At 42.9% G+C, this 16022-nt stretch overlaps 1 protein-coding gene across 1 annotated transcript in view; it reads left to right on the top strand.

Moving 5' to 3' along the window:
- Nucleotides 1-5443: 5443 nt before the first annotated feature.
- The window catches only part of Chchd6 (coiled-coil-helix-coiled-coil-helix domain containing 6), a 266137-nt gene continuing 255558 nt past the window's right edge, over nt 5444-16022 (top strand). Inside the window, exon 1 of the mRNA XM_008828575.2 lies at nt 5444-5605. Coding sequence (XP_008826797.1) covers nt 5519-5605 — 87 coding nt within the window. The 5' untranslated portion in view covers nt 5444-5518. The remainder of the gene's footprint in view (nt 5606-16022) is intronic.

The following is a 16022-nucleotide window of genomic DNA, read 5'->3' as shown; positions in this document are numbered from 1 at the left end:
AATAAGCCATCTTGTCTGCCTCTGCATTGCCTTGGGATAAAAGCCCAGGCAATCCTTGGTGCCCCCTAAGATGCTGTAAGAAAATAGGGGCTTCTCTCTCTCTAAGGAGCATACGAGTCTGAATACTGTCAGAAAGCAATGGCCATGAGTTCCTTGAATTGAGCTGAGCCATCACAAGTGTGGACATATCTTTTTGGTTTCTCATCTGCCCCCATCAGTGAAAACATTGTAGGCATTTACTAAGGGCTCCCTCAGCCCAGGATTCAGTGAGCGCTGCTGCCAACGGAGCTGTAACACTAGGGGGCAGGGTGGTTCCCCGGCTGCCTGTGGAATGCATGGGGGGGCAGAGCCACCTTCCCTGAACTGGGCCTTCCCAGCCATCCCATAGCCAGTTGCAGTGCACCACCAATGGTGGTTTTTTTTTTTTTTTAATGCGCTTGGCGGCCACCACCAGTTACCAGCTGGAGGGGCGGTCCCCCGCCCAGCTTTCGTGCAGGCCCCTGACTTGTGCACTCTGCCCTGCCCCACCCTTCTGAAAAAGGCACCCATGGGTCCTGTTTTCATGGGTCCTGGGAGGCTCTGAATCTGGCCAGGGCACGACTGAGGTGCCGCTTATTACTTTGGCCACTTTTGGTTTCACTTCTGTTGCATTTCTGCCTTCTTCCTCAAACTCTTCCCATGATTCCCATGTATCCCCAGTAAAAAAAAAAAAAAAACATTAGCCCCAAGTAGTCAGGGAGCCAAATGCATCGCCTCTGCCCAAACCTTTTGAGCTACCAGATCTGACAGATCCAATCCCCTGTTTTTAAGCATATCTCTCAGTGCTTTAAGTGCTGGGTCCTCAAGCTTAAAAGTTGCTTTACCCATCTTTCCAGGTCTCGCTTACCCCGAACTTCCTGATTGGCCCAATCCGTTTTTCTTCTTTCTTTCTTCTTTCTTTTCTTCTTTTCACCTTCCTTCAAGCACCACGCTGGGCACCAGCTGCCGGGAGTTGGAGCCAGCGACCCCTGTGATGATTGGGGATGAGTAAGCGCACCATTGGCCAGCCCACGCTGCCCCCAGTACCAGGGACAATCAGACACAACCGGGAGCCTAGTCAAGCAGGGACTCATTTATTGCAGGTGTTACAGAGCTTATAAAGGCACCTGGAAATCCCCCGCCCCCCAGAGTGTATCTTAAGGATGGTCACGTGCTGATCATGCACTCCTCAGCAGTGTGGAAGTATTCTTCAGACTTTCAAAGCAAGTCAGGCTGTGCCCCAGTAACTTCCTCTCTGACTTCTGCAAGGTGGGGCTTTTAGGTTCCCACACACATGCATACTAATAGTAAATAAAACAATTTAAAATTTTTTTATTTATTATTTTTATGTGTATGAGTGTATTGCCTGCATGTGTGTAAGTGCACCTGTGTCATGCAATTTCTAAGGAGGTCAGAAGATGGCATTGTGATCCCCTGGAATTGGATTATGGGTGGTTGTTAGCACCATGTGGTTGCTAGCAGTAGAGCTTGGGTCCTCTCCAAGAGCAGTCAGTGCTCTTAACCACTGAGCTATCTCTCCAGCCTACATAAAACAGAATTTTAAAAAGAGTGGACTAATGAATTAAGAAAAAAGTTGAAGGGCTGGAGAGATTGCTCAGTGGTTAAGAGCACTGGCTACTCTTGCAGAGGATTGGGGTTTCATTCCCAGCACCCATATGGTTGCTAGTAACTGTCCACAACTCTAGTTCCAGGGGAACCCAATGCCTTCTGACCTCTGCAGGCATTGCACAAAATAGGTGCACTTATAAGCAATGCACTCATACCCATAAAATAAAATTAATAAATACAATATTTTAAAAATTAAATGTGTTGTAAGACATTGTTTTCTATTGTTATCATTAAAGATTTATTTCTTTAACTTATGTGTATGTGTCTATGTGAGTTTACATGCACCATGTGTGTGCAAGAGCCCACAGAAGCTAGAAGAGGGCATCAGATCCCTTGGAACTGAAGTTATAGGCAGCTTGCCAGTTGCCATGTAGGTGCTAGAAAGTGATCCCAGGTCTTTTGTAGAAAATGCTCTTTACTACTGAGCCATTTCTCTAGCCACTCTTAAACTGACCCAAGTTTGACCAGTAAGAACCAGGCTTTTTTTTCCTAGTGGGCACATGGCTATACTGAAGGAAATTGGGGTTCTGTTGTTAAGGAAGAAAGGATGGCACATGGCAATTCACTAGGGAGTGACACATTTTACCTCTCCTAGAGCTCCAATTTCCAGGGCCTTAGGAAGGATCATAGCAATCAAGGTTTTCTAGACTCAATAACTGGCTATGGATTAACATAAAAACATGCAATTATTTTCCTCCTTTCCTTTCCTCTTCCTTCCTATCACAGTGCCTTTATTCAAATGCTATCCTAGGCTGGGAGTGTAGATCAGAAGAAAAGTGCTAGCCTGGCATGCATGAGGTCCTAGGTTTGATCCACACTGGGAAAAAATCCTCATCTTACTTTTGATTCATCATGTTACATTATATTTACCTACCTGTTTGTTCCTCAGTTATCCATGAAATGGGGATAAGTATCTACTGGGGTGTCAGTCATGTGTAAATCCTCCCTCCCAGACTGTAAGGCCTGTGAAATTCCAAGACTCCTTAAGACTTTTCACAGAAGTGGTAAAGCCACATAGTCGTAGGGTCACCCTTGGCCCTGATTCTTATTTTGCTGAATTTGTTCAATGTATTCATCATTTCATCATTTGACCCAAAAATAAAAGCCAGTCCTTTCCTCAATTTGTTTACCTTTCTCATTGTCACAGAACCCATCTAGGTGTCCCAGGAGACTGAGAATATTTGAAACATACAGTGAATGCTTGAGGTGTCTCACCTGGACTTTGTTTACTGGCCACTAAGGCTGTCTCCTACTGTTACGGGTGTGAGATGTGGACAACTCACAGATGCTGCCTTCTCTGAGGAACTATCCTTAGATGACTGACCTGACATGGTCAAAGCTAGAGACTACCTTCAGCTTGGTCCTATGGTAGCTCTTGAGTACAAATTATGTCCAGAATTGTCCACAATTTGATCACCCCTTCAGTTTATGAAGGTGTAATTGACAAAACTATGTATTTAAGGCATATAGTATGATGATACATTTATCTGGGGTCTCTTGTGGTTCCATGTGAAGTTTCTGGATTGTTCTTTTTCTATTTCTGTGACAAGCACCATTGGAATTTTGACAGTGATTTCTCTGAAACTGTAGACTGTTTTGGGCGGTATGGATATTTTAACATTATTTTTCCATTCTGTGAACACAGGATATTATATTTGTACCTTATACAACACCCTTCATTGATGCCATTGTTTCATTGTACATGTTTAAATTTATTTCCAAGCTCACTAAACTTTTTCAGTGCTATCATAAGTGATATAGTTTTCTTAATTTCCTTTTCAGATGCTGTGTTAGTCAGTTTTCTGCCATAATAACAAATATCTGAGATCACCAATTTATAGAGAAGAGTTTTATTTTGGCACATGGTTTTGGAAATTTCAGCACATGAATGCGTGAGCCTATTGCCTGTGGTGAGATGCTGCATTATGGCAGAGATAGCATGGCAGAGCCAAACCATTCACCTCAGCCAGAAAGCCAAAGACAGGAACAGGCAGAGGCTACTCACTTCAAATACATGCTGTTCAATGACTTAATGACTATTAAGGGGTTCATCGTGTTCTAACAGTGCTTTCCTGGGAACAAAGCCTTCAAGCCATGGGCCTTTGAGGGACATTTAAGATCCAAACTATGGCAGATAGTTCTTTTTCTTTTTAATGAAAAATCAGTACCATAGAAGGAATTTTGGCAAACTCATAAATGTGAGGAAATTAAAACAACACAATGGGCTAAAGAAGAAATCAAAAGGGAAATAAAAAGATAATGTAAAGTCAGGCATGTTGGTGTACACCTTTAATCCCAGCACTCAAGCGGCAGAGTCAGGAGGATCTCTGTGAGATCAAGTTCAGTCTGGCTGACATAAGTTCCAGGCCAGCTGGGGCTACAGGGAGACCGTCTCAAAAAAAACAAAACAAACAAAAAACAAACAAAAAGGTACTGTGAGACAAAAATGGAAACAAAAATAACAAATCATAAAGAATATAGCAAAAGCATCTATTTTTTTTGAAGAATCTTAAGTTTATTGGACTTGCTAACTGAGCTTGGGGTCGATTATTTTTTATTACATGGTGTGTGTGGATGTGTGGATGTGTGTATAGGTGTGCAAATGTTAGTGCCACACCGTGTATGTGAAGGGAGGAATCAGTTCTCTCCTTCCACCACATGGATCCTGGAGATTAAACTCAGGTCATTGGGCTTGGTAGAAAGTGAGTTACCTGCTGAGTCATCTCACTGACTTGGAAAAGCATTAAAATTTTTAAAATTATTTTGATTTGTATGAGTGTATTGGCTGCATATAAGTGCACCTGTGTCCTTCAATGCCTGTGGAGGTCAGAAGAGGGCATCGGGTCCCCTGGAACTGAAGTTAGGACAGTTGTTACCTGCCATGTGGGTGCTGGGATTTGAACCCTGGTCCTCTGCAAGAACAGTCAGTGCTCTTAATCACTGAGCCATCTCTCTAGTCCTGCAAAAACATTTTTTAAAAGTGAAGTTTACACTGACAAATACCTACATTAAGGAAAAAGATTTCAAGCTGGGAGTGATGGCACATGCCTGTAATCTCAGCACTAGGGAGCCTGAGGCAGAAGGATCTTGAGTTTGAGATGGGGGGAGCGGTATTCAGCTTCCGTCATGAAGGAATCAAAGCACAAGTAGTACCATAAGCTTCTCTGTTGAGAGTTGATATGCATTAACCCTCTGTCCTCTGTCAGAGGTCTCCCTGTTGCCCGAGTTGACCTGGAATTCACTCTGTACACCTGGCTGACCTCCAGTTCGGAGATCCACCTCCTGCCTTTACCTCCTGAGTGCTGACATGCGCCACCAAGCCCGGCTGAGGTTACTGATTTATTACCTTTTCTCGTGGTAGTACGGTGCTGTTTTCCATTCATTACAGTAAATTTATTTACTTGTGCTTCCATTCCTTCATGACTGAAGCTGTATAAGGCAGGTCATATCAGGTGGGGTGAGTCAGTGCTTGCCAGGAGCCTGGTGTTACTTGACATAAACCAGCCCAAGGATGGTTACCTCAGCGGCCTCGATGGTCTCTTCTGAGCTTCTAGGATAACCTTTACGAAGGAACTGGACACCGCCTCCGCCACTCTGTGGCTCTTCATTCCACTATCCCACCTACTCGGGTCCGGGGCCTCAGACCACCACACCCCCACCGCACTACACCCCGCCCCTACACAGCACCCAGAAGTTGCACTACAACCCCCACAAGGCACTGCGGGCACGCGCCACCTGGATTGGGCGAGCTCCCTGCAGCGGCCAATGGGGAGCGGTGTTAATCGCCTGTGCCCGTCGCTAGCGTCGGCAGCCGCGCAGGGGTGGTCTTGTTGCTCCGGAGCCGGCTGGCGTTGCCGCCCAGCCTCCTGTCATGGGCAGCTCCGAGAGTGCCGAGGCCCGAAGGGTGTCCTTCGGCATGGACGAGGAGGAGCGGGTCCGGGTGCTGCAGGGCATCCGGGTGAGCGGCGCGGCGGGGCGGCCGGAGGGCGCGGGCGGGCGGGAATGGGAGCTGCTGTGCGAGAAAACTGGACAGGTGGGGAGGCCGTTGGCCCCAGAGGGAAGCCTGCAGCCGCGAGCCGGCGCCCACCAGTTTAGCTCTTCCGTTTTCTGAATTTGTTCGGAGCCCTCCCATCCTTAGAACCCGGCTTCTCCGACTGCAGCACTTCCCGACGTGGTCCACCGTTTTCACCCCTGCTCACTCTTTCTCCTTGGGGCCAATTTGCGAACAGTATACTATTAGGTCCTGTGCCCCCCCCCAATCCTACAGGGCCTCTACCCTGTTAAAGTTGATTAAATAAGTCACTTGCCTTTACAAGCTGTCCTGGTACCCTCTGACTCCGTCCTGGGCCTGTTCCATCACCTCCATATATATGCTTATCTAGCCTCAGGACCTCCTTGTTCTTCCCTGAAGACCCCAGTTCGCTTGAAGCACAAGATCTCAGCGTTTGCTGTTTCTCCTCACATGTCGTTAATCTGGCTTTCGTTATTCTTGCTACAGCTCAGATTGTCATCCAAGAATTCTTCCTTGACCACCAGAGTTTCAAGCAGCTTCTTACACCATTGTCACATGTGTGATTTTCATAGCATGGTCACAGTTTGAAACAGTGTGGTTATTGTGTCTGTTAGAACTTAAGCTGCTTAGGTGAGTGAGGTTCTTGTGTGATTCAAGACTTTATTCCCAGAACCTGGGAGAATAAGTGCAGCTCATATTTCAGTGCACAGTGGCAGCCCTTTAAAGGTATTATTTAATTTTCAACAGACGTGTGAGAGAAGTAGAATTCCTGTAGCCCATTTTATAGATTACCCAGAACTGAGGTGCTGTCAACATATCCAAGGTCACATAGATCACCTGTAGGAGACTTAGGAATGAAGTAGGTCAACTCCAAGACTGTTTGTTGAACTACTGTGCATGACAGATAGTGGGTGCCTTTTCAATCATTGTTGAGTGGTTAAGTGAATGAACCCATGAACAGAATCAAATTTAAACAAAATAAGAGTTTGGACAAGGTGAATTAGAGAGGTAGTTCAAAAAAGACTTCAGGCTAATTAGCTGTGTGACCTTATCTGAACAAGTTATTTCTTGGGTTACATTTGTCTCATTGAAAGAAAAAAGTTGAGATAAGGATAAGATAAAGGTATATGTGGAGAGGAGAGGACATGCAGAGTGATTTGTGGGGGCCTCTCCCAGAGTCTGCAGCATGTTGAGTACTTACCAGGTGCTGTGTATCCTTGCTGATTTGGCTTGTGTCAAGAATGAAATGGGGGAAAGATAAGTTTCTGTTGGAAGGCTGAGAGGCAAGATGCTGAGGTAGAATTTAGGAGGAAAGCTTTAACTCAGGATGGTCTCCACCTTTGTCACTAAGTCTCCTGTTTGGGGGGAATAATGGTCTGAGTTTTCAAGTGTTCAGGGAAGTGTTGGAGATGGCTTTTAAGTTGACTGAAAATGACTTTTTATTTCTAGTTTTCCTAATAATTCTGTATTTTACAAATGCTTAGAAATATTCTCTCTCTTGTTTTGAAGATTTATTTTTATTTTATGGGTATATGTGTGTACCTATTTATATACTACATGTGGCCATCCATGATCGTCAGAAGAGGGTGAGATTCCCTGAACTGGAGTTACAGGTGATTGTGAGCCTCTGGATGTGAGTGCTGGGAACTATACCTAGGGAAGTGCTCTTATCCACTGACCAGCTCCTACTATAAACAATTTAGAGTTGGAAAATCAGGCTTGGAGAGGTTAAGCATGTTTGTCTAAGGCACTAGTTGAGTAATATTTATGACTTTAATCTAGATCTTTTCTCATTTCAAACTTCCAGCCAGCCTGATACACATTTTGGCTGCCTGAAAATTTTGACATTGCTTCTACCTGGCCTGCAGGGATGCTGGTACCCTATTTAGTTTGGTCAAGTATTTAAACTAGAGAGAACTTTGGGAGTTGTTAGCTTCCTTTTCTAGTTGAGCAGACTAATCTGAGAAAATAAATGGCTTGTTCAGAGGTACACAGTGAGGTACTTGGCCCCATGCTGGGAAAGTCATGTCTTCCTTCCTTGTATGCCTGATTTGAAAGAGGAAGATGGAAGAAAAGATGTAATGGTAATGATGTGTTTGATTGAGGGTTGGGAAGTTAACTTTGTCTTTAGGCAGGTGAATATAAAATCAGCAAAAGGAAAAAAAAAATCAGTCCCGGGCTTGGAGGTGCACATTTTTAATCCCAGCTCTCGGGAGGCTGAGGCAGACTGGTCTCTGTGAGATCAAGACCAGCCTGGTCTACATATGAGTTCCAGGTGGCTGGGACTAGAGAGACCCTGTTAAAAAAACAAAACATTAACTTTGTCTTTAGGCAGGTGAATATAAAATCAGCAAAAGGAAAAAAAAAATCAGTCCCGGGCTTGGAGGTGCACATTTTTAATCCCAGCTCTCGGGAGGCTGAGGCAGACTGGTCTCTGTGAGATCAAGACCAGCCTGGTCTACATATGAGTTCCAGGTGGCTGGGACTAGAGAGACCCTGTTAAAAAAACAAAACAACCCACCCCCACCCCCCGCCAAAAAAAAAATCAGATCAACAAAGCAGTTTCCCAGGTGAATGAATAAAAAGTTAATAGAAGGTAGATGCCAAAGATTACCTGTCCTAACTCCTTCAGAGAAAATTAAATATTCATAGCGACCACTTGCATTTAATCCCTGGGGTCTGATCCTGGTGCTCTAGTTTCCTTAAAATTAAGGGTTAAGGCCCTGCTCATTTACATACTCATTTGCATAAATTTGCATAGTAAGTTCAAGCTCTGACTCTGGAAGGTAAATGAAATTTAATTGATGCAAAATGTTGCAATTATATTCAACTCCAATTTTTAGAGCAAGCATGCATGAAATACATAAAGATTGAAATACATAATTGTTTTGACCAGTACATTGAACCTCAGCATCTTTAAGAAAAGGCATATGGCATATGGCAACAAAGTCTACTATGTCTCCCTTTTTCTTCACCACCCTGTGTAAGCAGACCTTCTAATACCTCAGCTGAATTTGATTGTTTGTTGACATCCAGACTTCTCATAGTTCCCAAACTGCTTCCCCTTTCCAGTTATTTACCTCCTATTGCTCCACACACTTCAAGAACCCACTTATTCAGCCAGGTCCCCAAACTCATTCCAGTCATCTGACTAGATCAAATGTACCATTATTCATTGTTACTCTGAGCCTGGTTCTGGACTATTGGGGAAGAGAAAGACCAAAAAAGATGAGTGAGATACAAGATGGCAGATGCCAGAGAGGCTCCTTGCCAGAACACTGCCTGAGCTGCCAGTTAGTCACCTCAGCAAATGCTTACTGCAATGTTGTTTGCCTGGCATTGGCCTGGCCATATAGAGGCAATGAGGAACAAAGTTCTCAGCCATCATGGAGACCTAGTAGGGGGAACAGACTGGGAAAAAAGAACCACAATGAAAAAAAAAGTGCAGGTTCTGAGAGGGAAATTAAAAGGATGAAAAGAGTAATGGGGCTTATCTTACTTGAGATGGGTTGGTGAGAAAATGCCTGGCCTTGCTGAGGAGGTGACATAGATGGAATGACCTGAGGCAGTCCTGTGAAGAGTACATATGTGCACTGTACTAAGTGTTGTGCTAATCATATTAAGAGCTGCACATGTTGACCTTGTGAGGTATCATTATCTCCATCTTAGAGGTGAGATGTCACCTGTATCTTGCAAGTGTGGAAGCAGATTCAGGATGGGATGTAATCCAAGGTCACGTGGTGAATTAGTGGAAGACTTGGCCCAGGCTCTGACTCTGGAGCAACATCAAAATGGCTGGCCTCCATGAGGAGTGAGAGTTTTTGAGAAGGCTGGCCAGGTAGCAGGGTCAACCTGGGCCCTGGATGTCAGACAAAGCTGTGAACATGATATCCTGGAAGTTACATTGTACCTCCAGTCTGGAGCAGCTGTTCAAAAATTTGATGGTATGATGTCAACTTTTGTTTTCTTTCTTTTCTCTCTTCTTTCTCCCTTCCCTCCTTCCTTCCCTTCCTTCCCTCCCTTCCCTCTCCCTCTCTCCTGTCTTTCCCTCCCTCCCTCTCTTCCTTCCTCCCTCCCTTTCAAGAATACTATATTGAGACACTTCTCATTTCCTACCACCAAATCCAGGTAGCCATGTATTCCTTCTCCCTCTGTAAATTTGTGTTTTCTGGACAATTTGTGTAGGTGGGTTATATATCTGTTATTCCTGGTTTCTTTTGTTTATTTCAACTCTTTGAATAGATGGAACCCAGTGTCTTATGCATTCTAGGTAAGTCCTCCACCACTGAGCCACACCCAGCTCTGCTAAACGTTTTTTGGTGTTGCTTACTTGGTAGTGTTGCACATCAGTGGTGTGTTCCTTTTCATTACTGAACAGTATCTTGTTGTATGGCTCTACAGAGTGTTTTGTTTATTCAGTCACCAATTGGTTGACATTTGCTTGTTTCCCATTCTAGGCAATAATGAATAAAACCATTGTGGATATTTGTTTCCACATATGTTGTTATTTCCCATAGATAGAAACCTAAGCATAGATTCATTGGGTTATTCTGTTTATGAATTTGATAAGTTTTAACTTTTTAAGAAACTGCCAAGTTGTTCCTAAAGAGACTCTACCATGGTTCCTTCAGCAATACCTGAGGGTTGAAATTCATATCCTTCTGGACACTTGTAATAACCTCTTTTTGAAGGTAGGAATTCTAGTGGTGTGAAGTGGTATCCATGTTGTGGTTTGAATTTGCATCTCACTAGTAAGCCATTCTGATGTACATCTTTTCATGGGCTTATTTGCTGCTGATGTATTTTCTTTGGTGAAATGTATATTCATTTCGTTTCCCCATTCTAATTGGCTTATTTGTCTTTTCATCATCCTGTTATGTTTTCTGTGTGCTGGACCCAAACCCTTTATTACATTCTGATTTTGAAAGTATTTTTTTCCAATATGTAGCTTGTTTCCATTTTTGACATGCAAGTGTTTATAATTTTGATCTTAAAAAAACTTGTAGCTGGGTGTGGTAGCACATGCCTTTAATCCCAGCACTCGGGAGGCAGAGGCAGGTGGATCTCTGTGAGTTCAAGGCCAGCCTGGTCTACATAGTGAGTTCCAGGACAGCTGGGGCTACAGGGAGACCCTGTCTCAAAAAGACCAAAACAAAAAAAAATTTTTGTTGTATTTTTATTGTTGTATCTAGGAAACCTTTGCCTGGTTTAAAGTCATGGAAATTTCCTCTTGTTTTGAGTTATTTTTTTGTTGTGAGTTAATTTTTGTCTGTTGCAAAGTCGGTTCTAAACTGAGATGACTAAATCTCCTCAGAAAGAACCAGGTAAGTACTTGAGGCTTTGTAAAGCAGTCTGTCATGACTGCCTAGGTTTGCCAGTTGTTGGTAAAGGCAGCCATCAAGACCTGTTAATGAGTGGGTGTGGCTATGCTCCAGTGATAACTTGTTTACAAAATCAGTGGTGTGTTGGACTTTGCTCTGGTACCAGTTTGCTGAATCCTCAGAAATACATTGTTTCTTCGTGAGGTATCTTATTTTCCAGACTACATTGGTTGGTTGAAAAGACTGTTTTTTCCCCATTGAATTTTACTTTGCAATCTTTGTGAAAACTCACCAAGTGTAAACATGACAGCTTATTTCTGGACTTTCTGTTTTGTTCCATTGATCTTTGTCTTTTTTATGATTATTATAGCTTTGTGGCTTCACAATTGGGCAATGTAAAGTAAAGCCTCCAACCTTGTTCTTTTTCAAGACTGTTTTAGCTATTTTGAGCCTTTTGCATTTCTGTGTACAATTTAGGATCAGTTTGTTAGCTTTTACAAAAAAGCCTGTTGGGATTAAATCTATAAACTACTTCGAAGAATTGCTTTGTGTGTGTGTGTGTGTGTGTGTGTGTGTGTGTGTGTGTGTGTGTGTTGTGGGGGGGGGCTGAAGTTGACCTCAGGTGTCTTCCTCAATTGCTCCCCATTTTTATTTATTGAGACAGTCTCTCTCTGAACCTGGAGCTTGCTGGTTCTAGCTAGTCTAGCTAGCCACCCTGCCCCTGTCTCTGCCTCTGACAGGTTCCTCTGTCTCTGCCTCTCTGGTGCTGTGTACAGGCAGCCATCATGCCTAACAGTTTTTACATAGGTTCTGGGGAGCCAAACTCTGGTTCTCAACCTTTATCTACTGAGCCATTTCCTCAGTCCCCAGAATTACTATTTAACAATGTGGAATCTCAGCCTGTGAATATGAAGTATTTCTGTTTATTACATTGTCCTTAATTTTTATTAGCAATATTTTGTACTTCAAGTATACAGGTCTTAAGCTGCTTTTCTTAAATTTATCCCCAAGTATTTTATTCTTTTTGATATTATTGTAAATAAAATCATTTTCTTAATATCATCCTTGGATTTGTCATTGCTCATATGTAGAAATACAGTTGATTTTTGCATACTGACCTTGTAACTTGTAAATTGTTAAGTCTCTTTATTTCAGTAGCTTTTTTGTTGATTCCTTAGGATATTTTGTGAGTAAGATGATATATGTATATTGCAGATAGATATATCTGCAAATGATGTTTTACTTTTTAACTTTCTTTTTTCTTTTTAAAATTTTATTATTCTGTGTGCCTCTGCGTGTGCATGCATGCATGTGCCATGGTGTGTGTGTGTGTGTGTGTGTGTGTGTGTGTGTGTGTGTGTGTGTGTAGGCCAGACAACAATATTTGGGAATTGGTTCTGTCCTTTCACCTTGGGTTCTGGGGATTGAACCAAGTCATCAGGCTTGCATGATGACTCCAAGTCAACTCACTCACCCTCTTTTTCTTTTCTTACTGCACTGGCTGGACTCAGCAGTAGACTATTGAATAGAAGTTATGAGTCATGTTCTTGCCTGAGCTTAGGGAAAAAGAATTCAGTCTTTTCATTGAGTGTGTTAGCTATGGGTTCTGTTTAAGTTACCTTTATCAGATTGATTTTGCCTTTTAATAGTCTGTTCTTCCCCCTTTCAGTCCTTGTATCCTGCTTATCTCTTTTAAGCTCTAAGAGGACAAAGATTAACTTCTTAACACTGGAATTTCTGGGTTTTACTATGTATGTTTTGGATTCCAAACTTGGCTCAGTGAATTGACAATCCTTCTATCCAAGCTGGCACTCTGTGGCAGCCATGCATGAGATTCATACCCTTCCAAGGCTTTAGTCGGGGCTTCTTTTATATTTGTACAGCACATTTTCTTCCCACCATGTTATTGCCTAGCAGTGCTTTGAGGTTGCTTCCTCAAATGCCTCACATCAGTGCTCTGTACTGTATTGCTTTGTATTATTTCTTTCTCCTGTTCTTGGTCATTCTTGATCTCAGAAGAGCTGGACATAGGCCTCGGCCCTGGAGAGGGGTTCCCATGTACTCATTTAGCAGAGGATCTTTCAAGGGTGAGCTCACACATCTTTACTCATGTTCTTCAGCTTTAAGCTCCACTTGGCTTACAGTTCAAATGAGTACAGTTTGTAGTCACAAAAGGAAATGCCAGCTTGGAAAGCCAGGAAGCAGGCAGCCAAAATTTCTTCCACTTTCCAGTGAAGGGAGTGTCTGAGTTTGAATTTCCAGCTCAGCAAACAGTGTCTGAGTATACACTGTGCTAGTACCAGGACTACGTGCTTTTACTTATGTGGTTCTGATTGATGCTTCCCAAGCCCTTCACATTTTCTGGCACGTGTTATGGTATTAGAAAATGAAGAGCAAATTCTGAAGGGAGGTGGAGCACTTCAGGTCTTTTTGTTCTTTGTTCTTGGCTGATGAAGCAGGTGGTACAAAGGCCTGGACTTCTCCATGGTGCCCTCCATTCTTCTGGCTCCAGGGTTCCCAAATTCACAGTGTGTAAGAGTGGCAGTCAAAGACCATGTACACTGTGCTGTCTGCTATACAGTATGGTTAGATTGAACAACTCTCAAGGTGTTGTTTTTTAATCTGTGTAACCAGTAATATAAAATTTAAACAGCGTACTGGGTGTGGTTGTGCATATATTTAATCCCAGCAATCAGGAAGCAAAGAAAGGTGGCTCTCTGTTAGATTGAGGCCAGTCTCATCTATAGTGAGTTCCAGGCCAGCTGGGGCTACAGGGAGACCCTGTCTCAAAACAAAAAAACAATTTAAATAGTGTAAGAGATACAATGATTTCCACCTTGCCTTCCAAGTTAGGGATGTTGCTCCTATATAAGATGAAATTCTTCTGTAGTGCTCCTCAATTGTGTCACAGAATACACAGTTGGGTCTGTGGTGGTTTGACTGGGAAATATCCCCCATAGGCTCAGGTTCTTTGAATACTTGGTCCCCAGTTGGTGGCATTGTTTGGTGAGGTTATGGATATGTTTAGGAGGTGTAGTCTTGCTGGAGGAAGTATGTCACTGGAGGTGGACTTTGAGAGTTTATAGCCTTGCTCCACTTCCCATTGCCTCTCTCTGTTTCATGTTTATGTTTGAGATGAGATTTCTGTTTCCTGTTCCAGCCAACTGCTCCATGACTCTCCCACTATTATGGACTCTCCCTCTGGAACTTATTATAAGCCCAAATAAACTCTTCCTTCTATAAGTTGCCTTAGTCATATATTTTGTCACAATAGCAAAATGTAACTAATACAGTGTTTAAAGTTTTTCCATGTGAAAGATAAACCTATAAAACTGTATAGATACTGGATAGTTGTTGGCTGTAACTCACTCAACTCATCCTGGGCTGATTCCTTCATTTTGGAGTAAAGTTATTACTTTGGAGGCATTCCTGAACCTTTCAGATGGCAAGTTCTGCCTTTGGTCAGGGAGATCTCTGGGTCCAGGATGAAATCTGCTCCTTCTGCCCTTTGTCTAGCAGAAGCTTCAGGCTCTTTCCTTGTTCAGCCCTTTGTCCCTTCTGTACTTCAACCCTGGTCATTCTTTGTCCTCATTCATGAGCTTATGACCTCTGGATTCTAATTTGCTGGCACAAAGCTGTCCTAGGTGCCCTAGCAATGTCCCATTACACATCACATGTTCTGTGGGTACGTCTAATTTACTCTCCACACAGGACCTGCCTCTCACTGTAAAGGACCTGTTCCTTAGGCTAATGGCTTCACCTCTAGTCCCTCATGTAGAAAGCCAGCCGGCCCTCTCATTCCTCTTTTTCAACCTTTAGTGCCAAGTCTTGCCAGTAGTTCCCTTCTCCATCTGACAAACTTTTGCCCAGTAGGCTTGCTTCCCATAAAACTATACATCTGGGTGCTACTAGGCTAAGTTTTTTTTTAAAAGGAAAATTATATTTTTGGATAACTTGCTGGCAAATGGTCATAAAATTCAGGCCTTTCAAAAGGAAATGGGTGTGTCCTCTGTGTTGACCCTCCTCTTTGTAGACTGGACACTGGTTCAAGTCCATTTGATGGGGTCTCCATGGCCTCCTTGATCAAGAGGACAGATGACTCACCGCAGTTACAGTACATTTTGAGAGATGCTCATAGTCCCCTGGAACTTAGTAGTCGACCTAGGAGGGCAAGGAGCAAAAACTGTCCTTTATGTTCCTCTGACCAAATTAGTATAGGCCTCAAAGTATGGCTGTAAACATCCAAGAAGGTTAGTTCCACCAGTCTGGTACTTTTAATTACCATTTGCCATGTAGATAAAGCTTGGGCAAAGACCAAACGTTCTTAGATAAACCTTGCCTAGACATACATTCCTTGATCTAGTTATAATTTGTCAGTAGGTTGTTAGATTAATATAATTACCTCTAGGTTTTTTTTTAAACTAGCCAGGTATTATTTATCTCTTGCATTGTCTAACCCTTCCACCATGGTTTCCCCATTTAAGGTGTTCCCATTTTTCCCATTTCTCCCTTAATAATACCCTTCTCCTGTGGTCCCACTTCTCTTGAGCTCCTTTCCCTTTATCCCATAGGTTCCTTGCATAACCTTCCCTCCCCCCCTTCAAATAACCTCGTTTTTATTCATATCTCCCTTATTAACACCTGTTTCCTACTGTTCTTCTCTTTCAGATTCTTTCTTTTCCTTTACCTCCCTGGTTCCTTTTCATTATCCTGGTTCCTGTAGTTATGCCTGGATACATACTCTCAGGATTTGGTGCTAGGATCCATATATGAGGGAGAACATATGTCGTGGGGTTTTTTTTTGTTGTTGTTGTTTCTGAGTCTTCGTTTCTAGTTCCATCTGTTTACCTGCAAATTTCATGATTTCATCTTTCTCTACTGCTGAGTAAAACTCCATCATATAAATGAACCACATTTTCATTATCCACTCGTCAGTTGAGGGACACTTAGGTTGCTTCCATCTCTTAGCTATTGTGAAAAGAGCAGCAACAAACATGGATGCACATGTGTCTGTGCAATAGGATGAGTTCTTTGGGTATATG

The sequence above is a fragment of the Nannospalax galili genome, unplaced genomic scaffold (assembly GCF_000622305.1).
Source record: "Nannospalax galili isolate Female #2095 unplaced genomic scaffold, S.galili_v1.0 scaffold332, whole genome shotgun sequence".
Taxonomy (NCBI): Eukaryota; Metazoa; Chordata; class Mammalia; order Rodentia; family Spalacidae; genus Nannospalax; species Nannospalax galili.
The sequence above is the reverse complement of the archived record's forward strand: the minus strand, read 5'-3'. Positions and strand labels throughout refer to the sequence as shown.